Source organism: Delphinapterus leucas, chromosome 6, assembly GCF_059928025.1.
Source record: "Delphinapterus leucas isolate spDelLeu-1000000601 "Yukka" chromosome 6, BTC_Dleu_Yukka2, whole genome shotgun sequence".
Lineage (NCBI taxonomy): Eukaryota > Metazoa > Chordata > Mammalia > Artiodactyla > Monodontidae > Delphinapterus > Delphinapterus leucas.
Window position 1 is genome coordinate 119,709,373 of NC_143134.1, and position 25,841 is coordinate 119,735,213.

At 55.5% G+C, this 25,841-nt stretch overlaps 1 protein-coding gene across 1 annotated transcript in view; it reads left to right on the top strand.

The window, feature by feature from the left end:
- The first annotated feature begins 383 nt into the window (after positions 1 to 383).
- The window catches only part of LAMC3 (laminin subunit gamma 3), a 60,804-nt gene continuing 35,346 nt past the window's right edge, over positions 384 to 25,841 (top strand). The window contains exons 1-6 of the mRNA XM_089913885.1: positions 384 to 781; positions 13,282 to 13,586; positions 18,045 to 18,175; positions 21,531 to 21,697; positions 24,503 to 24,691; positions 24,771 to 24,888. Coding sequence (XP_089770011.1) covers positions 406 to 781; positions 13,282 to 13,586; positions 18,045 to 18,175; positions 21,531 to 21,697; positions 24,503 to 24,691; positions 24,771 to 24,888 — 1,286 coding nt within the window. The 5' untranslated portion in view covers positions 384 to 405. The remainder of the gene's footprint in view (positions 782 to 13,281; positions 13,587 to 18,044; positions 18,176 to 21,530; positions 21,698 to 24,502; positions 24,692 to 24,770; positions 24,889 to 25,841) is intronic.

Below are 25,841 nucleotides of genomic sequence, written 5' to 3' on the forward strand. Positions count from 1 at the left end.
AAGGCACTAGTGAGCAGTTTCCATGTCATGAAAAGCCATTGAAACCTCACAAGCACGGTAATGAACCTGCATCATTACCAATCCCTTTTTACAGACGAGGACACCGAGGGTCAAAGAGCCAGGGTCCCCCAGCAGAGCCAGGGCAAAGCAGCTGGGGCTGACTCCCAAGCCGAGCACTCCCGGGCACGACCACCAGGGGGGGTGAGCGCCCAGGGACGGAGCGGTCGGGAGGTTGGGGGGCGCTGCCCGCCGTCTGTCCCTCCCTCCCGCCATGGGTCCCGCCCGCCGGGGGAGGCGCGTACTGGGGCCCCGCGCGCGGTCCGCGCGCACCGGAGCGGGAGACGAGGCGGGCGCGCGGAGCCGGGCGTGCTCGGCCGGACCGCAAGGGCGTCGGTGCCCTGGACGATGGCGGCGGTGGCCGCGCTCCTGCTGGGTCTGGCGCTCCTGACGCCGCGGGCGGCCGGCGCGGGCATGGGCGCGTGTTACGACGACGCGGGGCGCCCGCAGCGCTGCCTGCCCGTGTTCGAGAACGCGGCGTTCGGCCGGCTAGCCGAGGCCTCCCACACGTGCGGCCGCCCGCCCGAGGACTTCTGTCCGCACGTGGGCGCTCAGGGAGCGGGGGCGCAGTGCCAGCGCTGCGACGCCGCCGACCCCGAGCGCCACCACAACGCCTCCTACCTCACCGACTTCCACAGCCAGGACGACAGCACCTGGTGGCAGAGCCCGTCCATGGCCTTTGGGGTGCAGTACCCCACCTCGGTCAACATCACTCTCAACCTGGGTAAGCGCGGGCTCAGGGCACCGCCATCACCTCGTCCCCTGTGCCCACCATCGGGGGCTCGAGGCTGCGCGCCCTGGGTTAGCTGTAGGATCCAGATATGGGGGGCCTCAGGAAAGGGACCTGTGCCCCCCACTATCTGGAAGGATAGACTGATGAGTGTCTCTTGGGGCTGGGAGGGGTGGGAAGCCTCCTGGGAGCCCTTTACAGAGCAGCGGATCTGGGTGCGAGGACCATGCCCTGTAATGATTGTCCATCCTACACCCAGAGCTGTTGTGGGCAAAGAAGGGAGGTGACCCACCAGGGGGTGAACTAGTCGGCTCTCTGGGGCAGGGGCTCCTAATCTTGGGGCATCTGATTGACTTCTGGGGTTCAGTGAATCCCTGAGGCTGTGTGCCGTCCCTGGGGGTGATCTTGGGGACAGAGCCAGTGTGTTCATCACCGAGAAGGTTGCCCTCAGGGCAGGAGCCAAGTTTCACCTGGCTGTTGGGTAACAGGACCGGATGGCATGGCCTCTCTGCTGTGCCCAAGCCTCTCCACCCAACCCCACGCCATGGTGCAAGAGCCCTTAGGTCCCCGGGAATCACAATCCCGAGTCTGGACCCAGCACTTCACTCATGGCACCTCCCCCATTTCAGGGAATGGGAATAACCACCTCCCCCCCGACCCCTGGCTCCGTAGCCCTTTCAGGGAGGGAGTGTTTCCATTGGTCCACACTCCATTATCTGTGGGTTCAAAATCTCCCAAAGCTCTGAAAACTCAAAGTATTTTTTTTTATATTTATTTGGCTGCGCTGAGTCTTAGCTGTGGCACAAGGGCTCTTAGTTGAGGCGTGCATGCTGGATCTAGTTCCCTGACCAGGGATCGAACCCAGGCCCCCCGCACTGGGAGCATGGAGTCTTAACCGCTGGACCAGTGGGGAAGCCCCTCAAAGTACTTTTATAACTCATTTCGGCTGCTAAACCTGACCTGAGGCTACTTACAGACCTTGTTGATCCTGGAGTGAATAGTCATACATTCTGTTCCTGAGATGTTTGAACATGGCTGTTAGCCCCAGACCCGGCTGGAGGTGTTAACACAATGCATGGCATAAGGACTGCATCATCTCTCTAAAGTCTGAAGAGTTCTGAATGCTAAACCACATCCGGAGCCAAACGGTTTCGATAAGGAATTATGGGAATGTATCCCCATTTTTCAGATGAGAAAATTGAGGTTCAGAGAGGTTAAGTCTTTTGCCCAAAGACACACAGCTGCTAAATGATACTGACATCCGTGTGTATCCAAGATCAGAGCATAAACTTCTTGACGTGAATTCCACCCATCAGTGGAGTTGGCTTTTCCTAGCTCTGGGTGACAGTGCCTTGGGGAGGGCTGGGGAATGGCACTGAAGTGGTAGGGGGGACACCGAGCCTTCTCAGAAAAGCAGGCTGGTACCCACTGCCTCCCCAAGAAGCTCGGTTGCTCTGAGGCCTTGTTACCACCCATTGACCTGTCGGGCTCTCCAGGTGGGGCTTGTCGATGGGATGGGAGGGATGGGATGGGACGGGTCTCTCTACCCAGGCGTGCGACAGGAAACCAGTGGGGGGAGAGAGGTTGGGGGAGCTGGCTAGACTGGCCTGGCAGGACCCCAAGGCCACAGGGGAAGGAATCTGGGATAGGATGGGGTCTGTGGGAGACAGTTTGTTCCATGACAGAGGATGCGGGATTGGCTGATGTGTTGCTTGTGTGGGTGGAACCTGGGTCAGATGAGGGGCTCAGGCCAGGCACAGACGAGGCAGGAGCGGGCGGGGGAGGGTCTACGTGTTTGGATTTGGGGCAGTTCCCGTTTACACTTGGTGTGTGCCAGGCCCTACGCCACACACACACACACACACACACACAGACACACACCATCGTTCTTCCCATCGTGTTGTGCAACACCAGGCATGTGGGAGGGGCTCTGGAAGGGTCTGTACAGTGAATGAAGGAAGGAGGCCCCCACCTCCTCCGTCCTGTGCCCCGGGCCCAGCTCAGGTCTCTCTTTTGTCTGCCTCAGGCCACAGAAGGGGCTTTACACTCAAGCCCAGCACAGCCACTCACTGGGCAGACGCCACCCCCTCCCTGTGCCTCGGTTTCCTCCCTGTGAAATGGGGTGAGAGTTGCCACCTCTCGGGCAGTGTGCAGGTCCTGTGAGCTCAGGTAGGCCAAGCGCTTACAGGAGCTGGGACAGTCCTTGTGTGTGACCAACAGGACTCTGCTGAGAGCGGCTCAGGCTGAGGTTCTTCTTGGGGTGGCCTCTTCCAAAGGGATTGAGAAATGTTCTCCCAGCTTGCTCCCAAAAGACATCCTGACCCTGATCCCATTTATGCAGGAGGGGTTCTGGGCACCCACAGCAGCCCCAGACAGACGTGGCCCATGTTTGGTTCTGTTCAAATTTGGTTTTCTCCACGCTGAGCCACAGGTCGCATAGTATCAGGGGAGGAAGAGGTGATCATCAGGGTATTCCCGGTGGGGGCCGGGTGGGTCCTCAGTCAAGGTGGGCGGGGGAGCCTCTCCTAGCCCTCAGGCCACCTCTGCTGGCTCTGCCCCCTCTCTCCTTGACCTCATTGGAGGGAGGAGTGGGCAGCGGCTCTGGCCCCGGTCTCCTGGAGGGAGTGGGGTGAGGCCGGGGGAGGGACAGGCGGCCGGTCAGCCCTGGATGGAGGTCGCTGCTTTCCCAGCCCCCTGCGAGCTCGCAGACATCTGTTCCAAATCCCTGAGTCCTGTCGCTAAGCTGAGCCTTCCTGTCTGGGATGAAAGGCAGCAGCGGGGTCTGGTGGCTCCCAGCCCTCCACGGAGGCCATGGGAAGTGAGCAGGCTGGAGCCTTGTAGTGGGTGTGTGGGAGGTGGATGGTCATCAGGGGTAACACAGTATTCAGGAGGCCCTCACCACATGCTAGGGACCCCAATAAGTCAGCACCCCATCCCAGCACCGTTTGTTCTTTTTCTTTGACCACGCCGTGCGGCATGTGGAATCTTAGTTCCACGACCAGGGATTGAATCCGTGCCCCCTGCATTGGGAGCGTGGAGTCTTAACCACTGGACCACCAGGGAAGTCCCCGTTTGTTCTTTTATAGACAGGGAAACTGAGGCTCTGAGGAGGAAATCAGTGCCTAGGGTCCGACCGCAGACCCTGGGACCCTCCCCGCGGTGCACTGCGTTTGGGGATGATAAACGTCCAGGTTGTGCCTCAGCTTTCGGTTGGCCTCAGGGGAGTCTCCCTTCTTGCTTGTACACTTTCTTGCATTCCTGAGAAGCTACTGGAAAGACCATTAAGTCCCTGAGCAGGTGAGTTCTGAGCCCCTGAGCGAGGGGAAGATTTCTCCAGCCTCAGATCCCGGCTGGGGGCTGCCCGTGTGCAGGGCCAGTTCTCCCTGCATTCCTTCGGCATCTGCTCCATCTTCATGGCGCCAGAAGACGAGCTGGGCCCCGGGAACGATGTGGATGAAGATTTATGCTCAGGGGACACACCCGGGGTGAGCGGGCCTCTTGGAGATGTGAAGGGTGGTGGGAGTTGACAAAAGAGAGGAAGGCATCCCAGGCCAAGGAGAGCCAGGAGGCCGCTCTTTGTGTTCTTGGACCTGCACGGCCTGGATGACCGGAGTGGAGGGGACAAGAGGACAGCGGGGCCTGGCCCAGTGGGAGCTGGACGTCAGAAGGACCTGCCGGGCCCGGTGGAGCCCGACGCCGGCTGGGTCTCCTGAGCTTTGACTCTACTGCGTCTTCCTGTCGAGTGGGCGGCCATGTTTGCATTGGACGAGGCCAGTGCCGGGGCGCCAAGTCCTCCTTCCTTCTCCCTGGGGGTTCTGGCTGGAATGCCGGGCCCCAGTCAGGTCAGGAGTCAAGGCAGCGGCCCTGATTAGCCTCTACCGCAGAAGCAGCCCCCCATGGCCCTGGGCCCAGCTGGCCCTGGCTGGCCTCGCCCCCATCTGGGCTCAGGATGGACCCAGCCGTTGCAGGAGTGGGAAGTCCCAAAGCCCAGGAAGGATGCAGGCGGCCTCCAGATCTCCCCTCCCTCCCCTCCCGCTCTGGCTGCACCAGCTGCGCTTCAGCAGGGCTGAGGATGGGCTGAGACTGCCTCTGTCCTCCTGGTCTTTGCCTTTGCTGTTGCATCTGCCCGGCAAAACTTCCTGTTCCCACCTTCTCCTGGATAACCCGTATCTCATTCATAAACAGAACAGCCTAGTGCCTACCGCGTGCCAGTCCCTGTACCAAGCCCTGGGGATGCAACAGCGGACAGGCCGCTAGCTGCACCACTAGGCTTTGAGGTCACCTCCTACAGGAAACCCTCAGCCCCCAGGATTGGGCAGAGAGCCTGCCTGTATGCTTTTGCAGCCCCTCACCCTTCCCCCGTCACAGTCTAGATCGTAGGCGTGAGGTTTTTGTTTGTTTGTGTCCATCACTGGCTCCAGGCTACAGAGGGAATGCCTGTTTTCACAGCTGCACCCCAGCGCCCAGTGCAGGGCCCCCGGCATAGTGGTGCTGTTGGTTGGGTGGATGGATGGAATGACAGCATTTAGTCATGCGTGTGCCGGGGACTGTGGTAAGTGCTTTGCAGGCATTTACTCATGAAGCCCTTTTATTGTGATGCCCATTTTGCAAATGGGGAAATGGAGTCACTGTGTTCAAGACACTTGCCCATTTCACTGGAGGGAGGTTAGGTCTTTTGCCCAAGGCAACAGAGCTGCTAAGCAGTGGAGCGGGGATGTGAACCCCAGCACATCATGGCTACACTGTATTTCCTCCCTGGAAACAAGGAATGAGTGGATGAACGCATGAATGAATAACTCCCCAGCCTTCCAGATCCATCCCAGACTCTTAAGCTGTGGCTCCGCCCTTCCTCCTGGCCCTGCCCCGCACCTGGGCACCCCAGGGCTCCAGCCGCTTCACCTGCCTCCCTTCCCCTGCTCTCTCTCATCTCCCCGCCAGCCCTGCCACCAGCTGTGCCTTCTCCCCATCTCATGCCCCTGGCTTTGCCTGTTGGGATCATGGTCGACATTTGGGGCTCCACCTGCACCTCCAGCCCAGTCTCCCACCTGAGCCCTTGACCAGGTCATTCAAGCATCCTCCTGAAAGCCGACCGTTGAATGTCACACATGGGCCCCAAACTTAGGGTCCAAAAGTAAAGGTGCACCATGTAAACCATATTCATAGCAGCATTATTCACAATAACTGAAGAGTGGAAGCAACCCAAGTGTCCACTGATGAATGAATAAGCAACGTGTGGCACAGCCATACAATGGAATATTTTTCAGCCTTCAAAAGGAAGGAGATTCTGACACGTGCTGCTACGTGGATGAACCTCGAAGACATTATGCTCAGTGAGATAAGCCAGACACAGGACAAACACTCTATGATTCCACTCATATGAGTCCCTAAACGAGTCACATTCATAGAGACAGAAGGCAGAATGGTGCTTGCCAGGGGCTGGGGGAGGAAAGAATGGGAAGTGAGTGCTTAATGGGTATGGAGCTTCAGTTTGGGAAGATGAAAAAGTTCTGAAGATGGATGGTGGCCACGGTTGTACAACAGTGTGTGCGCTTAATACCAGTGATCCATGTGCTTAAAAATGATTAAGATGGTAAATTTTATGTTATATATATATATTTAAAATTAAAAAGTAAAGGCATCCTTCTTCCTTCCCCCTCGTCTCTCCATGCACCAAAGCAAGGAACTCAGGAATCCGCTGCAGTTCTTCCCTCCTCATCCTTTGACTTCAGCATTCGCCAGATCACTAGATCATTCTCTGGAATGTTCCTTGTCTTTGCCTTCCTCTCCATCATTCCCACTCAACCCCTCATCTGTTCCCTGATTGATTGCAATGGTCTTAAATGCCCTGACACCTCTCTTTGCAGACTTGTAGTTTGTACATTTCAGTCATGGCTCCATTCAGACTGGACCTCAGAATCCTTCTTAACACAAAGCCCTAGGCAATAATCAGATGAAATCTGTTCACTCTCCCCAGGTTAGACAATAGGCTTGACAATCTTGATATCCATATTTGGGGTTTAGACTCTTGGCCCAAAGTTGAGGGAACTGTCGTGGGCCTAGCTCTGATTCAGCCAGGCTCTCATGGTGTCTGGCACTGTGGTCACAGGGATTCCCCAGCTCTTCACAGGGATTCAGCGAGCCCCAAATTGCCAAGAGCTAGGATGGGAGAGGAAGACGAGAACAGTGGATGGCCAGATGCTAGGGCGGAGGAGCCCTGCTGTGATGCCTCCTGCAGGCTGGGAGCGGCTCTCCCCACCTGGTTCTCATGCCCACAGTGGGCAGGGCAGCCTCGCCCACGCATTTCCGCTCAGCTCCCCACCCTGTCCCCTCCAGCCCCATCCCCAGGCCACTGCTCCCCAGATGGCTCCAATTAAAGGGCTTTGTTTTGTTTCCATTTTCCCAAAATAAGCCTCTCCTTCGGAGCTCGTTCTGCTCGGTCGGTGCCGGATGTGGGCCAGCCTGCTTTTATGGCCGCCCTGGTGTCATTCCTGTTGGGCTTTACATCCCAGCTGGCTGGAGAGGACATGGCTTGGTGTTCCTGGTGCTGGCTTGGGCGACCTCTGCAGTTTTCATGGGCACTGGCACCTCCTTCCTGGGCAGTCCTTTCTCTCTGAGCATTGAATGGAGGGGTGGCTGGTTCGGCAACCTGGGGGCAGACAAGCCTGTAGTTGAGCAGAGACTCAGCTGTTTTCTGCGTGACCTTGTGCGAGACCCTTTCTCCTGCCTGAACCTCGGGTTCCTTGTTAGTAAGATGTGCACGGTTATGGAACTGTTTGGGGGTCTCTGAGATAGAGTGTGCATAGAGCACTTAACAAGGTGCCTGGCACATAGTAGGTGCTCACTAAATGCTGGCTGTTGTTCAACAGACTCATTCGGAGGGTCGTGATTGGCAGAACACTGTGACAGCCTCAGTCATGTTGTCAGGCCTGCCTGTCTCAACTTGTTCACTGGATTATAACCTCCTTAAAGGTACAAATCATGCTTCATCTGGCAAGCATTTATGGAGCGCATACTGTGTACCTGGCACTGTGCTCAGCTCTGAGGATTCACTGCCCCGTCCCAAGGAGGGCACAGACTAGTGGGAGGGATGAGCAGGTCTTTACAGAACAGGGTGAAGAGGCTCAGGGCAGCTGGGGAGCACCAGTGAGGCACCCATACCCACAGCTCCAGGGTTGAGTAGCCATCAGGGAAGGCGGGAGAAAGGTGTTCCACACAGGACTCAGGCTGGGGCATTTGATCAGTCTGCTAAACCAGTGGAATGAGCAGGGATGCACGGAAGCCAGCCAGGTGAGGAGCGGAGGGAACAGCGTTTCAGGCAGAGGGAACAGCATATTGGGTGGCTGGGAGTTGAGATCCATGTGGTCCCAAGCAGTGTCACTCCGCAGTTAACAGGTGGGGATGACATTTTGGCCCAGCTTTTTTGATGGGAGCACACCTGTCTCAATCACCCTGAAGCTTCATTGGCCCCTGGAGCTTGCAAGGGTCTGGGTTGAGGCTGCAAATTTAATTCTTGTCACTGTTCAGAAGATCTCAGGGCCAGTTCCTTCCCCAGCCTTCGGGTTGCCTTTGGCAGAAACCTTTTCATCGCAAAGCAGGGATTAAGTTGCTTTCTTAGCCCTTCTAATTAACTCTTGGCCCTTCTGTTAACTCTTGTAACAGAAAGTCCCTGCCGCACCTCTGTGACGTACCTGCATCTTCTCGCACCTGCCTTGGCAAGGAAAGGGAAAAGCCGGGATGTTTCCTAGTGTGCGGTGTTGCTCATTTGCATGAAATCCCGGTGGCTGCCTTTTTCCAATCACGCTTCTAGCTGCCAGCTACCTTTTAAGTGGCTCCAAGTTCCCCTCCTGAGAGGTGTCTGGCTGCTAGATGTTTACAGAGGAATCTGGGCCTGTGGACCCACGGCGACCTCCACACAGCATCCTTTCGTGAACGCGCACCTGGGGCAAGTCCTCACCTGGTTCCGAGGTCTGACGCCTGCTCAGAACAGAAGCGGCCGCCCCATACACTGGCTCCGTTGGCAACACATGCTTTCTTTGAAGGGGCTTTTGGAGTGACAGTGCCAGACTGTGCTGCAATGTAACTTTGAAAAACATCTTAAAACAGAACATGGCAAGGCGGTTGCTTTTTAAATTTTTTTTTAATTTGTGTTTTCTCCAGTTTTTAAATTAGAACAAACTTCATGAGAAAAACTTGGGAAAATGTAGAACACTTGAAAAGGGAAGAAAAGTCACTGAGTCCTCTGCCCTGAGGACAGTCATGCTTATGCATTCGATGTCTTTCTTTTCTGCTTGTTCTTTAGGGATTTTTAAATATTATCTGACGATTCTAAACGTAAGGTCGTTTGTCTTTTGTTTTTCATTCAACGTTTTCACTTTCCCATGTAGTATAAACTCACTGTCAGCTGTTTCCGTGGTTTCAATCATCCTGTGAGTTTATCCCTACAATTTATTGAATCCTTATGGTTCCACTTTTTTCCCTATTATAAAAAAATTCCTTGATGAACTTCTTGATTTAGGTTCCATGCCTTGTTCGAATTCCCAGAAGTGGGATTTTTTTTTTTTTTCACCAAAGGCCAGGAATATTTTTATGGCCCTGCATCTGTGTCACTACACTGCATTCCCAAGGGGCCAATATGTATGCTTTTGCCGCAGTTTTTTCTTTTATTGTGGTAAAAGACACATAACATAAAATTTATTACCTTAACCATTTTTAAGTGTGCAGTTCACTGGTATTAAGTATATTCACATTGTTGTATTATTGTTGTATATTCACCACCATCCACCCACAGAATTTTTTCATCTTCCTAAACTGAAATTCTGTCCCCATTAAATACTGTTACTCTCTCCCCTCACCCACCATTCTACTTTCTGTCTCTATATATTCCACTCCTCTAGGGGCTTCATATAGGTGGAATCATATAGTGTTTGTCTTTTGATGACTGGCCTAATTTGCTTCACATCATGTCCTCAGGGTTCATGCATGTTGTAGCATGTGTCAGAATTTCCTTCCTTTTTAAGGCTGAATACTATTTCACTGGGTGCATGGACCACATTTTGTTTTTTAATTAATTTATTTATTTTTGGCTGCGTTGGGTCTTCGTTGCTGCGCGTGGGCTTTCTTTAGTTGTGGCACGAGGGCTCAGTAGTTGTGGCTCGCGGGCTTAGTTGCTCCACGCCATGTGGGATCTTCCTGGACCAGGGCTTGAACCCGTGTCCCCTGCATTGGCAGGCGGATTCCTAACCACTGCACCGCCAGGGAAGTCCCTGGACCACATTTTGTTTATTCGTCATCTGTTGATGGACACATGGGTTGCTTCTACGTCTTGGCTATTGTGTGTAATGCTGCTATGAACATGTGTGTCCAAATATCTCTTCAAGACCCTGCTTTCAGTACTCTGGGGTCTATACTCAGTAGTGGAATTGCTGGATCATATGGTAAGTCTATTTTTAATTTTTTGTGGAACCGCCAAACTGTTTTCCAAAGCAAATGCACCATTTTACACTCCTACTAGCGGTGCACAAGGGTTCCAACTTTTCCACACCCTCACCAATGCTTGTCATTGTTATCTGATTTTTTAAAATATATTTATTTATTTATTTAATTTATTTATTTTGGCTGTGCCGCATCTTAGTCGCGGCATGCATGTGGGATCTAGTTCCTCGACCACGGATTGAACCCGGGCCCCCTGCATTGGGAGCGTGGAGTCTTAACCACTGGACCACCAGGGAAGCCCCTGTTATCTGTTTTTTTAAAAAATAATAGCCATCCTAATGGATGTGAGGACCAATTTTTAAAAATATATGTAACAGCTTTATGGAGATATAATTTACTGTACAATTCACCCGATTCAAGCATACAATTCAGTGCTTTTTAGTATTATTCATAGAATTGTATACCCATCACCACAATCCATTTTTGAACATTTTTATCATCTCCAAAGAAACCCTGTGCCCATTAGCAGTCACCTCCCCCTGCCAAGCGTTCACCCAACACCCCAGGCCCTGAAAACCACGAATCTACTTTCTGTCTTTCTGGATTTGCCTATTCAGGACATTTAATATAGGTGAAATCATACATTATATAGTCTTTGGGATTAGCTTCTTTTATTTATCACAATATTTTCAAGGTTCATCCACATTGTAGCATGTGTCAGTACTTTATTCCTTTTTCTTGCCAAATAATATTCCTTTGTATGATATACCACGTTTTATTTATTCATTTATCTGTTGATGAACATTTGAGTTGTTTCCATTCTTTGCATTTTATGAGTACTGCTGCTCTGAACATTGGTGTACAGGTTTTTGTGAGGACGTATGTTTTCATTTCGCTTGGGTACACGCCTAGGAGTGAGATTGCTGAGTCATGTGGTAACTCTGTGTTTAACATTTTGAGAAACCACCAGACTGCTTTCCAAAGCAACTGCACCGTTTTACATCTTCACCAGCTGTGTACGAGGCTTCCGATTTCTCCACCTCCTTGCCAACACTTATTTTTGTCTGTCTCTTTTATTTTATCCATCTTAAGGGAGTGAAGTGGTATCTCATTGTGGCTTTGGTCTGGCTAATGATGTTGGGCATCTTCTCATGTGCTCATTGACCATTGATATATCTTTTTTGGAGAAATGCCTGGTAGATCCTTTTTTCTGTTTTCCATTTTTAAATTGGGTTATCTGTGGTTTTTTTTTTTTTTTTTTTTGGCTGCGCTGCACAGCTTGCGAGATCTTAGTTCCCCGACCAGGGATCGAACCCGTGCCCCCTGCAGTGAAAGCGTGGAGTCTTAACCACTGGACCTCCAGGGAGTTCCCGGGTTATCTGTCTTTTTATTTTTGAGTTGTAAGAATTCTTTAAATATTCTAGATAAATCCCTTAACAGATTTAATGCTTTGCAAATATTTTCTCCTATTCTGTGGGTTGGCTTTTCATTTTTCTCAGTGGTGTCTTTAGAAGGACAAATTTTTTGATTTTGATGACGTTCAATTCATCTGTTTTTTTTCCTTTGTCAGCTGTGCTTTTGGTGTCACATCTAAGAAGGCTTTGCCTAACCCAGGTCATGAAGATTTACTCCTATATTTTCTTGTAAGAGTTTTATAGATTTAGCTCTCACTTTGGGCCGAGATGTTTAAACAGAGGATTGAAGTGACTTCTCCTTAGTGCGTAAGGGAGACTGTGGACAGTGACAGAGGTGGCAGCAGCGGGAAAGGCCTCCTGGGGTATCTGGGACCAGGGCAGAACAGCCAGAGGGAAGAAAGCAGATGTGGGAAAAGGGTGGAGAGAAGTTCGGTGCTGCTCTGGGGAATGGGAGGGCGCCCTCTCTTGGTCATTCATTCGTTCATTAGTCCATCGGTTTTTCTGCTCTTAGGCGTTGCTTGCTGACACCTGTCGGGGCAGGTGAGGATGTAGGCGGCTGTCCTCCCCACCCGCCCTGCTCCCCAGCCGCATGCCCCTTCCCATCCCAGCCTCCCAGCTCTGAGTAACTGTGGTGGATCTGGAGCCATTGTGAGCGCTCCTGCGGCATAAAGGTGGCAGCTGGGCAGAGAGGAGGGCAGGGTGGGGCCTGAAGATCCCACACCTTGACGTCAGCAGGGTGGGGGAGGGGAGCAGGACTAAAGCCGATGGAGAGGCCACTGGGAGGGGGGGGATTGAGCAGAGGGGGCCGAGGAGGGGACCCAGGGTGGGCTGGAAGGAGCAACCCAGGAGCAAGACCCAGGAGGCAGGGCCAGGAGTGTGGGCTGCACAGAGGCCTGGGGAGGGGGCTTCCAAGTAACAGCGATGATCCATGGCCCAGGAAGTAAGGCAAGGCGTGGTCCCCTGGCTGTGACCACAAGGGGCTCTTGGTTGCAAGAGCAGTTTCTGTCGAGTGACCCAGAGAAGCTGCACTACAGTGGACTGAGGGTTAAATTGGGAGATGAGACCATGGGGCCAACAGATACAGACTTCTCTTAAGAACTTTGGATCAAACAGAAGTTAAATGGAAGCAGGAGAAAGAGAGGAGTTCAGGGGGGATTGTGTTAGGATTGCGGGGGGGGAGCTTGAAACAGGCATGTCTCCAGACTCCAGGGGTCTAAAATCACTGGGAGGGAATGAGACCAAAAGGCACAGGTGGAAGGTTTGGTTTTTTGGAGTGTAGTAAAAGAAATGACTTTCTAATGGTAGAGCAGGCTTCTTCAGGATGTGGCAACATCCCATTGCTGGAGATAGTTGAGCAGAAAGAGATGGCTGCCTGTCAGGGGTGTTACTCTGCAGATTTCTGTGCAGGGAGACAAACGGGCCTAGTTAAGGGATGGCAAGTACTTGGGAAGCATGCCAGCATTGTCCTCTCCTGTGTCCTTGACAGGCATCACTAATTAATCATGGCACACCCAGCACGGTGCTCCAGGCAGCCTCTAACGATCCATCCAAGATAGTATACGCAGCACAGCCGTTCTGCTCTCCCTGGACCAGGATTCTGACGCTCCCTTCCCTTCTGTAAAATGGGTCCACGTCTTCCCACTGCAGGGAAAGCTTACGAGATCACCTACGTGCGGCTGAAGTTCCACACCAGCCGCCCTGAGAGCTTCGCCATCTACAAGCGCACCCGGGCCGGCAGTCCCTGGGAGCCCTACCAGTACTACAGCGCCTCCTGCCAGACGACCTACGGCAAGCCCGAGGGCCAGTACCTGCGCCTCGGCGAGGACGAGCGCATGGCCTTCTGCACCTCCGAGTTCAGCGACATCTCCCCGTTGAGCGGGGGCAACGTGGCCTTCTCCACCCTGGAGGGCCGGCCCAGTGCCTACAACTTTGAGGAGAGCCCCGTGTTGCAGGTCAGAGAGGAGTGGGGCTGGGCGGGGGCCGGGTTGGGGCAGGGGCTGTGCTGGACACTCAGGTCCAGGGGACCACAGGGAAGTCTAAAAGGGCAGGACGACACAGGGGACTGTGAGACCTCCCATGGTTTTCAGATTTGAAACAACAGAAGCTTTTGTTGTATCTGAATCTTTTGTGGATGACTGATAATGAAATAGATGGAAGAGGGTGCCCTGTGACAGCCACCAACTCAGCTGACCCCTTCCTTAGGCAGGTGTGGAAACTGAGGCCCGGAGTGGGGAAAGGACTTCCCAAGGGCATACATGGGTTGGTGGAAGGGCCCAGCGCAGACCCTGAGGGTCCTGACTCCTAGCTGGAGCTTCTGCTAGAACTCCCTGCTGGGAGCCCCGCTTCCCCACTCTGTGATGGATGGCGTTGCCTGCCCTGTGTTTCTCCAAGGGCTGTGATGGGGATAAAAGGGAAAACACGAAAAGAACGTGAGTTTGGAGCCATAGAGTCCTGGGATCTGTGCTGTCAGGCAGAGCTACCCAGCAGAACTTCCTGCAGCGACAGAAATGATCCCTAGCAGCACCCTCCGGTATGGTAGCCACGAGCCACGTGTCTGTCTGTAGAACACATGGAATGTGACTAGCACGACTGAGGAATTGAATTTTCATTTTTATTTCATTTTAATGAAGTTTAAACAGCCACATGGGGCCAGCAGCTGCCACGTTGGACAGCCAACTATAAAGTGACCAGCACAGTGCGTGTCCTAGAAGAGATGCTCATTCACGCTTTGAAGATAAGGGTTCGTGGTAGCTCACCCGTCTCATCCTCGTGGCAGAGAGCATGGCAGGCTTGTGGCTGTGTGCATCCATACAGGGCCCCCATCCTGCCCACCTGGGTCTACTCAGCTTTGTGGCCCTACCAGTATAAGCACCCACGCATGTCCACATTTCTGTGCGTCAGTGACGGTTCATCTGTGGATGTGGTGGTCTGTTTGATGTTTCGGGTTATTGGACGGCCCTCTAGTCCACTTCCCTGCGTTCTGACAGACCTCTGCCGAGAAAAACTGCTATCTTCTTCCCTCGACATATTCAGAGCATTTCCTTTGCCTGTCTGGGATAATGAGGGGGCTGGGATTAGAATCCCGTTTGTTTCTGGAGGGAACACTGAGGCCCAGAAAGAGGTTGTGCCCCACCCAGGCTGTCCAGCACAAGAAAACACGGTGTCAGCTGGCTTGAGGTCCCCAAGACCACCCTCAGCTTCAGTGATTCACTGGAAGGACTCACAGAATTCAGAAAAGCCGCTGTACTCACGGTGACGATTTATTACAGTGAAAGGATACAGACTGAAACCAACAAAGGCAACAGATACATGGGACAGGTCTGGGAGAGACCAGGCATGGGGCTTCTGGGTGTCCTCTCCTAGTGGAGTCGTGGGGACAGTGCTGATTTCTCCCAGCAACTGCATGTGACAAGTGCATTGCCAACCAGGGAAGCTCACCTGTGCCTTGGAGTCCAGGGTTTTTATTGGGGGCCAGCCACATGCACATGGCGGACAGCCTATGGCTGACCTTGATCTCCAGCCCCTCCAGAGAGCTGGTGGATTCTGTGTGGCCCAAGGCCTCCCCATAAATCACATTGTCAGCATTGACCATCTGGGGTGGCCCAGGGCCCCAGGTGAACAAAGTTACTCTTATCAAGGAGGACATTCTGAGGGCTTGCAGGTGACCCCCCAGGAGTGGGGGGCAAAGGTCAGAACTCTCTCAGGCAAGGTTAATCCTTTCTGGCACAAAGTCTCATCTCCAGACGCCCAGGCCCTGCTTATCCCATTAAAAACGTTCACTTGTGGGCTTCCCTGGTGGCACAGTGGTTGAGAGTCCGCCTGCCGATGCAGGGGACACGGGTTCGTGCCCAGGTCTGGGAGGATCCCACATGCCGCGGAGCGGCTGGGCCCGTGAGCCATGGCCGCTGAGCCTGCGCATCTGGAGCCTGTGCTCCGCAACGGGAGAGGCCACGACAGTGAGAGGCCCGCGTACCGCAAAAAAAAAAAAAAAAAAAAAGTTCACCTGTGCTCATCACATCATTCTGTTGAAAATGACAGTTTCTTCTCCATGGGGCTCCAAGCTCTGTAGATTAGAAAACGTCGGCCAAGGGCATCTGAAGACAAGCACAAGGGCGGGGCACCTGCTCTGCCTGCATCTGTGCTATCTGGACAGAGGGGCCCCCTGACTCGTTGCCGCTTATGTCCTGGATGCTGTCCCTAACGGGAAAACAGCCTTTTCAGAAATGAGATCCCTGCAGCCCCCAGGCAGAAGGACAGAGAAGGTCAGAGAAGGACAAAAAAAGCCAAGCCCCCCCTCCCCTTCTCTCCCCTCTGGGCACCCCCAGGGTGGGGCTTCCTCTAAGGACGTGGAGCGTTGGGGGTGTGGGGTAACGAAGGATGTGTCCATGCGGCTGCTGTGTCTTGGGTCCCTCTGTCCTCCGTGGGGGCCAAGGACCTTGGGGAGAAGGCTGACCCTCTCTGGGCTGCTTGGAGACGAAGCTCCTGCCTGCCGCTTCTGCAGTTAACGCTGCATCCTGGCTCCCACGTCTGTCCAGAGTCAACCCGAGAGCCCACTTGTAGTTTTAGCTGGGCCACTGCAAGTTGCACGAGCTCCTTGCCTCTGCGTACTGGGGCTCCAGTTTGTCCCCAAAGTTACCTCTAAGGCATCGGGGAGTCACCCGTACAATTTGGGCTAAGGGAACAAATTCCCCTTCTCTCTCCCAGCTCCCTTGCTGGTGTCTCAGGGAGATTTTGATGCTGTTCCTATCACCATTGTCTTCAAGACTGATGGAGCAGGTCATAGGCTGCAAAGCAGATGCAGGAACCCAAAGAGGGGTCACTGCAGGCCGAGACCTTGGGCAGGTCATTGCCCTCTGGGCTCCATTAGTATGATGAGGGCGTTGGAGTAGATGCAGGAAGGCAGGCTACCTAGTAGCGAAAGCTGGGACCCTGGGGTCAGATAGACCCGAATCCCAGCTCTGCGTGTACCAGCCATGCAACTAGGAAGCAGAGTACTTACCCTCACTGATCCTCAGTCTTCTCATCTGTAAAGCATGGGTAAGAATAACACCTCCCTGTGGGGTTATGGTGAGGACCTGAGCCATAACCACACAATACGCGTCAGCTACTGCACCTTCCAGCTTGGACATCAGCTGGTTTGGGTTCTCTAGGGGCACTTTTTCTGCAGAAAGAAGACTCTTAGACCATCAGTTGTGCTCTGCTGGGTTCCCACCCCGGGCCTTAGCCCCTTTGCTCCTCAGCTGCTTCAGGGACCAACCAGCAGCATCAGTACCACCTGGGCACGTGTGGAAATACAGAGTCTCAGGCCCCACCTCTGATCAGAAGCTGCATTTTAACCTGATCCCTGAATGCACACTGACGTTTGGGAAGTGATTCAGGGAGTGACTCCCCAGAGGTTTACAAACTCAGCTGAGCGCTGAGGTCCCCTCTGAAGCTTTCTGGTCCTGGACCCCTCCCTGGCTGAAGCATCCTCAGGTAGAGGCCCTGGGCCCCAGGCCACGGGCTCGAGAGTTGCTGAGCCCAAGGGGATCGGAGAGGCCCGCTGGCCTGAGTCACGCTGGGGTGAGAAGTCAGACTTTGCCAGTTCATTTTCTGTCCTGATGAGCCTGATTGCTAAACCAGCAGCTGCTGGGCTGAATTAAAATGCTGGAGCTAACATTCAGCTGGAGCTGCCTCTGACTATAACAGCAGGCAGATGAAAATGTCACCGTTCACGTGGGCTCTCCCCCACCCCCCACCAGCTCTTCCAGGGGGAAGCCTTTCATTCCGCCACCAGCAGGTATTTATCGAGTGCCTGCTGTGCACCCGGCAGAGCCCGGGCTGGGGATGCAGTGAGAACCAGGGGCCCTGAGTCCTTGTTCTCTTGGGGCTGTGTTCTGGTGGAACAGATGTCACCTGGGGCAGGTGCCTTGTCTGTGGGAGCCTGATACTTGAAACGTGAGAAGCCTGTAAACCCAGGGCCCACCCCACGCCAGGGCGCTGGGACGCATCTTCCCTCAGCTGCCCTCTAGAGCGGGGGTGCGGTCCCGCTGAGGAGTCAGGTAACCTGCGTGACACGGTTTTAGATGGGCTGCTCTGGCGCCTCGACCACGTGCCGGATTCCGTGCCCCGCCGCTGACACTGGCCGTCCTCCAGCACCCTCCTGGAGCCGACATTATTCCTTGTCCTATTTCACAGATGGGGAAATGGAGGTTCTGAGACATTGAGCAAATTCCCCAAAGTTGCACAGTTAGGAAGGGGCCGGGCATCCAGCTTGGTGTGACCCAGAAGCACAGGCTCCTTATTTCTGCAGTGTTCTCGGAATTTGTCTGTGTCTGGCGTGTCCCTGTGTCCCAGAAGATGCCCCGGGGAGCCGGCAGACACTCAGGAACCTGCTGATGGAGCCCTTTCCCTTGCATCTTGTCCCCCAGGACTGGGTCACCAGCACCGAGTTCCTCATCTCCCTAGACCGGCTCAACACGTTTGGGGATGACATCTTCAAGGACCCCAAGGTGCTGCAGTCCTACTACTACGCTGTGTCCGACTTCTCCGTGGGCGGCAGGTAGGCGGGAAGCAGGGCAGCGGCCGGGACGCTGGACGGGGTGGCTGCCACGTGGGCTCACCTGGTGGCTACCGTGGAGGGTAAAGAAACCACTTCTGGTGCCGCAGGGGGGGAAAAGAGCAGGAGCCTGGTTCCCGGGCCCGGCGTTCGAGGCCTCCGTGACCTGCCTGCCTCCCGCCTCCCAGCCCCGTTCCTGCTGCTTTTCCCACCTCAGCTGTGTTTCCGCTGCCGTTGGCGGGACACCCCAGCCCTTTGCACCTGTGGTTTCCTCTGCCTGGTGGTCCGTCCCCCTTTCTTTTCTTCCTTCCATTTTTTTTGCCTCTGACAGTACATTCATTCACGCCACATGTGCCCGTGTGGGGCAATGTTCCACACTCTCGTCTAACACGTAGAACCTGCTTAAATTTCCAGTCGGACCACTGTTCTGTGGGACAAATGAAGCTGGTTAACAGTGACCATAAGCAGGCGCGGGACCCCAGGCTTTCAAAGCTTTGCTTCTTTCGTCAGCGCTCATGAGCTTCTAACTGATGGAGCCCATCAACCCCATTCTTCCCCAAATCTTCCGGTAAACTTGGGTAGAGTAGGGCTTCCTGGGGACCCAAGCATGTTTGTTTGTTTGTTTGTTTTGCGGTACGCGGACCTCTCACTGTTGTGGCCTCTCCCGCTGCGGAGCACAGGCTCCGGACGCGCAGGCTCAGCGGCCATGGCTCACGGGCCCAGCCGCTCGGCGGCATGTGGGATCTTCCCGGACCGGGGCACGAACCCGTGTCCTCTGCATCGGCAGGCGGACTCTCAACCACTGCGCCACCAGGGAAGCCCCTAAGCATGTTTAATAAGGTTTTGAGGCATCTCCAAACAGTACGAACGGTTCAGGCCACTCCAAAGCCCCACGGCCAGTGACCCAGACAGGTCACCGAGGAGGGAGGCACCGCACTTCTGCCCCTTCTCATGTGAGGAGAGTCGGGCTGTTCCGTCGGGACCCCTGGCCCTGGCCTACATACTCCTGCAGCTTCGATCGGTGCACACTGTAGTTTAAGCATCTCGCCTCTCCAAGAAGCAGGGGCCACCCTGTGCACACGTGGCCACTTGGTACTGGGCCCTCCAGGCACAAATGACGTCTTCAATGTAAACACTCCCTCATCAGGCTCCTTCTTGGAAAGGAGAGAGGAGACAGATGTGTTCCCGCCCCAGGCAGACAGGAACCAGATCAGTCCCCAGTAATCATGTCGCACGCCCCAGATTAACAAGGATAGGAAGCCAGGGCAGGGTGTGCTGGCTGTCAGGGAGACCACCCTGCAGATGGGGACCCTGCGGGAGGTCAGGGAGACCACCCTGCAGATGGGGACCCGGCGAGGCTGGAGATGTGAGGGGCAAGCATCCCAGGTGGAAGAGCCAGCGTGTACGAGACCCAGGCTTGACGAACGAGGCAACAGCTCTGCAGCTGGAACAGGGGGCATAGAGACGGCCGGAAGATTGTCGGGGCCGTGGACCAAGTTTATGCAGTCAGTGGGAAGCTGCTGAGGATTTGGCCAGGGTAGGGACAGGGATAGATTTCTAAGACACCCCAACCCTTGCCATCACAGGGGGGCAAACAAGAGGAGAGAGAAGAAGCTGGTTGGGCAGAGCTGGTGGTAGGATGGGAGAAGTGTGGATCTGAAAGCTATTTAGGGTGGGAAGCCAGCTCCATGTGGGAGTGGTGGCCCATGGGGGTAGGGGGCGAGGGGCTTCCAAAATTCAAGGACGTTTAGGTGGCGTTCGGAGAGGTGAAGATATCTGGGAAGGGAGCACGGGCGCAACTGCCTACACGCAGGGTGTCTGCACCCTCTGGAGGCTGGCGCTCGGGAGTGAAGGGGAAATGGGGGGTGTCTGCGGGGGCCCCTCTGCTTCTCCTCCTCCCCTGCCACTCCCACACTTGATTCAGGTCAAACCGCCCGGGAGCAGGGCCTCTCCACGGATGGTGGATGGCGGTGAGCTGCAGCGTCTGCCATCAGGGGGCTTCAGGACAGAGAACATCCGGGCCCCAGCTGCCAAAGCCGGACCACCCTCAGGCCAGCAGCTGGCTGGGGGGCAGTGGCCCGGCAGCCTGTGTCCCACAGTGGCCTGTAGGACTTTCACTCTTTCCCTTGGGATCAGAGGGCTTTGTGGAGGAGGGAGTGTTGGCAATATCCCCTTGGGGCCGTGGGTGGTCCCTTGTCCCAAGACTGCCTGGTGCCCGCCTCACCCCTGCCGGAAGTTCTGGGCATTACCTGCCTACCCTGAGCTCCCAGGGAGACCAGGCGAGGAAACAGTGCTCTGTGACCTTCCCAAGCCCTGTGTCCCCAGTCCATGGGTACTGGCAGTGGCCAGAGGTTCTTCAACATCCACTTGGGACAGAGCGTGGAGCAGAGCTTATGGGGAGACACCAGGTGGCTGTAGAGGAGTGTCTAGGAGCTCAGGGTCTGCGTGGAGTAGGAGAGAACGGGGTTCAGATTCTAGCTCTGCCACGTAGCATTCATCACCTCATGGTCTGAGCCTCAGTTTCCTCATCTGTGCAATGTGCATAGTTATGGCCCCTCCTGCTGCAGTGGTGAAACTCCAGAGACATGATGTGAGCTGATTGCTCTGTTGGGGGCCGCTACAGAGGAAGGCTGGGAGCTGGAGCCATGGCCATCCTCTGTGTGCCTCAGCCTGGCCACCCGGGATGGGGGCGATGACCCCACCGGGTCAGGCTCAGCCGAGCACGCTGTGTGGCCCCCTGAGCACCTTTGTTCCTGCCTGATTCCACCTGTCTGACTCTGCGGGAGCGGGGGTGGGACAGGCCCAGGGCTGCCCTCAAAGGCACAGGCTCACTGGGGTCTTGAGATGAGCTGGGGGCTGTCCTGTGTAAGGCGCAATCTCCTTCTCATCCCTTTAGACACGAAGGAGGGGGCATGAGGCGCCTCCCTGGCTGCCTCCACCTCCCACCCACTGCCCTGAGAGCTGGCCCGCCCTCTAGCCAGGAGACTGAGATGACTTCTTCCTGGGTCCCCCTCGGCCCCTGGGTGTGGTGCCTTCAGTGGCAGCATCGAGAGCTTGACCATTACTAACTGGTGGCCTCGGGCAGCCTCTCTGCCTCGGTTCCTCCGTCTGTTAAATGGGATCATAGTGGGCTTGTGAAGATGCGATGGGTTTACACGTGTACAGAGCTCAGAACAGCCCATCGCGGTGGGTTCCGTTACTGTTGTCCCGGGCACACAGCAGGAGTTCAATAAAGCTCCGTAGCTGAGCAGTAGAATGAGGAGCTCACCCGAAGGCGGGGCTACCTGGTGATGAACCCCTTCTCCGCCGGCACCTCCCCAGCTTCCAGACACCCCCCACCCCCGTGTTCTTTTCCCAGGTGCAAGTGCAACGGGCACGCCAGCGAGTGTGGCCCCAACGAGGAGGGCCGGCTGGTCTGCCGATGCCAGCACAACACCGTGGGCACGGACTGCGAGCGCTGCCTGCCCTTCTTCCAGGACCGCCCGTGGGCCCGGGGCACAGCCGAGGCGGCCAGCGAGTGTCTGCGTAAGTGTCCTGGGACTTCGGTGGCCGGAGGCCGGGGGTGTAGGCCAGGAGACAAACTCCCCATCCCTGGCAGCGGGGCTGCTCCTGGGGGTCCTGGCCGCAGCTTTTGGGGCTCTAAATCCTGTGCAGGTATGAGGACGAGCTGAGGGGGGGCTGGAGGGGGGACGTGATCCTCCGTCCTCACCCCCCCAGGCGGCCCCTCAGACCCAGTCTCCCCAGGTAGAGGCATGCGTGGCAGGAGGGCTGAGAAGGACCCCCAACTTGTTCCTTTGTGTCAACTGCTCCAACCACAGCTGTCGATCAAAGCCAGGCCACCCCAGGTCCTGGGGTGCTGACCTGCCCACCCAGCCTCTCCTGCAGGCCCCCAGGCAGCCCTTCGCTGCCCCGGCCCCCATGCGACGTGGCTGGCACTGCCTATCCTCACAGACACGCTGGAGAGGATGTTGCCATCATACTTTTTCCAGGGATGGGGGGCCACGCATGGGGTGGGGGGCTCCTCCCAGCCTGGCGTGCCCCTCCAGCTTCCCTCTGTCCACAAGCCCTGCCCTCCGACAGTCATCTGGCTTGCTCCGGGCTCCCATGAGTGGCTGGTTGTCGCTGGGCACCAGGCTCCACCTGGCTCTGCTGCTGGCAGGAGGCATGTCTTCATGTGCAGGCGCTCCTGATGGCTCAGCCTCTGGCCCACTGTGCTCCTGGGCTGCTGGCATGTAGAGCTGGGGTGGGGAGAGGACGGCTTGTTCCATGGAACAGGATGCTGTCTGCAGGAGCTTCCCGGGGCCACTGTGGCCCTAATGAGTTCCTGCTGCCCGTGCTGCCCTGCCTCCACCAGGAAGTCCTCTCGGGGTCAAGGAAGCTGGCTGGCTCACCCGTTGTGAGGCTGGGGCTCTCTCCATGGTGGGGACACAAAAGGCCAGATTGCTTCTCCCGTCAGGTCCTCACCCCTGAGGTCACATCTCTGTCCTCCCAGCCTGGAACCTGCGTTTCGTGCCTGACCCCTCACGCTCCCCAGTCCAGGCAGCCCCTGAGCCGCATTCACATCCCCCCAACCCATCTGACTGTGTCCTTCTACACGGTCGACGCTGTGGTCCGGCCGGTCACCCCTCCTCTGAGCATCTGAAGCCCCCACCTCCCTGCTCTCCCAGCCCCCATACCCGCCTGCTGCCCAGCTGAAGGCACTTTCAAGTGCAGATGCGATTATATTCATCCACAGAGCCACTTGCTCCAAGGTGAAGTCCACTGACCACGGCTGGCTGCCCAGCCTCCCTGGATCAAGCCCTGGCTGACCCCTTGACCTCATAACTGCCCCTGCGCCCCTCCCTGTCCCAGCACAGTGCACAACGTCCCCACCCTCTGCCCTGCCCATCACATGACATGCCACCCTCCCACGCCACACTGGGTGACCCTTGCTTCTCTGCCTGCGCCACAACCATCCTCTCCCCCCCTGCCTGGGACTCTCCCTTCCCTCTCCTCCCCTCCTTTGCCTGGACACTTCCTTCCTGCTCACCCTTCAGGTCCCACTTAGCTGTGACTTCCTCCAGGAAGGCAGCTATAGGGCCCTCATTTCACCTCCCGGAGCCTCCCTGCCTCTCCCATCACAGCCCTTCACCTGCAGGATATCCACCTGCTTGCTGCATCTGACCTCCATCAAACAGTGGGACCATGTGTGCGGGCACTGGTCCACACCATGCTGGGCTCACCACGGGAGCCAAGACGGAGCCGATCTTTGGTACATACTTTTTTTTTTTTTTTTAACATGAATGTACTTTGTTTTTTTATTTATTTAGTTTTGGCGGCATTGGGTCTTCGTTGCTGCGCGAGGGCTTCTCATTGCGGTGGCTTCTCTTGTTGTGGAGCACGGGCTCTAGGTGTGCAGGCTTCAGTAGTTGTGGCACGTGGGCTCAGCAGTTGTGGCTCGTGAGCTCTAGAGCGCAGGCTCAGTAGTTGTGGCACACGGGCTTAGTTGCTCCGCCGCATATGGGATCTTCCCGGACCAGGGCTCGAACCCATGTCCCCTGCATTGGCAGGCGGATTCTTAACCACTGTGCCACCAGGGAAGTCCCTTTGGTACATACTTTTTAAAAACGTAGGAAAAGTAAGCTGGGACGAAGTGAGAGAGTGGTATGAACTAATATATACTACCGAATGTAAAATAGATAGCTAGTGGGAAGCAGCCACATAGCACAGGGAGATCAGCTCGGTGCTTTGTGACCACCTAGAGAGGTAGGATAGGGAGGGTGGGAGGGAGGGAGACGCAAGAGGGAAGAGATATGGGAACATATGTATATGGATAACTGATTCATTCTGTTATAAAGCAGAAACTAACACACCATTGTAAAGCAATTATACTCCAGTAAAGATGTTTTTTAAAAAACGTATTTATGAGTGAATGAAAGGTGACTTGTATTTTCCATGCTTCTGAGTGACCTCATGGTCACTGGGGATCAGATTCACATACTCTTATGGCTCAGAGGATCCACAGGAGATCTTGGAGGGAGCCACGCTGCCACTCGAGAAGGTAGCCAGTCTGTGATCCATGACCAGGTGACTGTACGTCCTGGCTTGCCTGGGAGGGTCCTGTGTGTGGGTATATTTATTAATGGTGCCCCCTTTGTTCTCGAGAGTGTCCTGTTTTGGAAGATCAATTGACTGTTCTCCAGATCCTTGATCAAGCCAGGCCTGAACTCCATCCTTGCCCTTCCTCCAGCTGTCTGCTCACTCACCACAAGGAAGCTGATTGGCCCATACTCCCCTCCTACCATGTGCTGCGGCCTCTCTCACACACCCTCCCCCATCTCCTGCCCACAGCTTGCAACTGCAGCGGCCGCTCTGAGGAGTGCATGTTTGACCGGGAGCTCTTCCGCAGCTCGGGCCATGGTGGGCGTTGCCTCCACTGCCGTGACCACACAGCCGGGCCACACTGTGAGCGCTGCCGGGAGAACTTCTATCGCTGGAAGCCACAGATGCCATGCCAGCCCTGTGACTGCCACCCAGCAGGTGAGTGGGCCGCACTGCCCCGGCCCCCACCCTCGCCCACCGCCACGGGCTCCTGCTGCCCTGTGTCCTTCCTCCCCAGGCTCCCTGCGCCTCCAGTGCAATGACTCTGGCACCTGCATGTGCAAGCCCACGGTGATGGGCTGGAAGTGTGACCGCTGCCTGCCCGGGTTCCACTCGCTCAGTGAGGGCGGCTGCAGGTGAGGGTGGTGGGGACAGTGGGTGTAGATGACCCAGCAAGGGCGCACGGTGGCGGATTTGGACTGAATGATGGGAAGCAGGAGGGGGAGTCCCAAGCCCCTCGGAAGGCAGAGTTGGCAGCAGGCGGTTACCCGGGGGCGGAAGAGGAGGAAGGGATGAAGGCTGACCCCCTGGGGTTCTGCTTCAGGCACCTGGGTGAAGGGAGGCCATTCATGGCAAGGGGAGCACAGGGTGGGGAGAGGCTGAGTCTGCAGTGCTCGTGGGGCATCCAGGGGGACAGAGATCGGCAGGGGCTACTGGGGTCTGGACCTCAGAAGAGGGTCTAACGCTTTACTATCGCTTGATTGAGAAAATACACAATGACCAAAAAAAATGAAGCCCGTATAAATTCAGAAGTACTATTAAATGATCTTGGCGTTGGTTCATTGCACCAGTCTCCTTGTATATTTGAAAGGCAGTGGAAATGCCGTTGGGGAGGTTTGGGGAGTCTCAGATCTCTCTCAAAATACTCAGTCATTCAGGCATAAAACTGGCCATTAGGTGGGGACCTGGATGCTTCCCCAGGGTCTCTATGGCCTCTGGGCCTCTGTACATGCCACTTCTCCTACCCTGGAGCATTCTCTTCTCCCTCAACACCCTGCCTCTCCCCAGCCTGTGTCTGAACAAAGTCCTACTCACTCTTTAATTTTCAGTCAAGGTACAACTCCCCACCTTGTTCCCACTCCAGACACCTCATTGGTGCTGCCACAGCCTCTCTTGTACATTCTCTCCCGTAGCTTGTATCCAAGTACAACGTCTACCTGTTTGCCTGCCCATCCTCACTGGACTCTAGGCTCTGTGAGGACAGGGACCGTGTCTTACCAGATGGGGGATGGATGGATGGATGGGTAGATGGATGGGTGGGTGGATGGAAAATGCATGGATGGGTAAGTGAATAGGTGTGTGGGTGGGA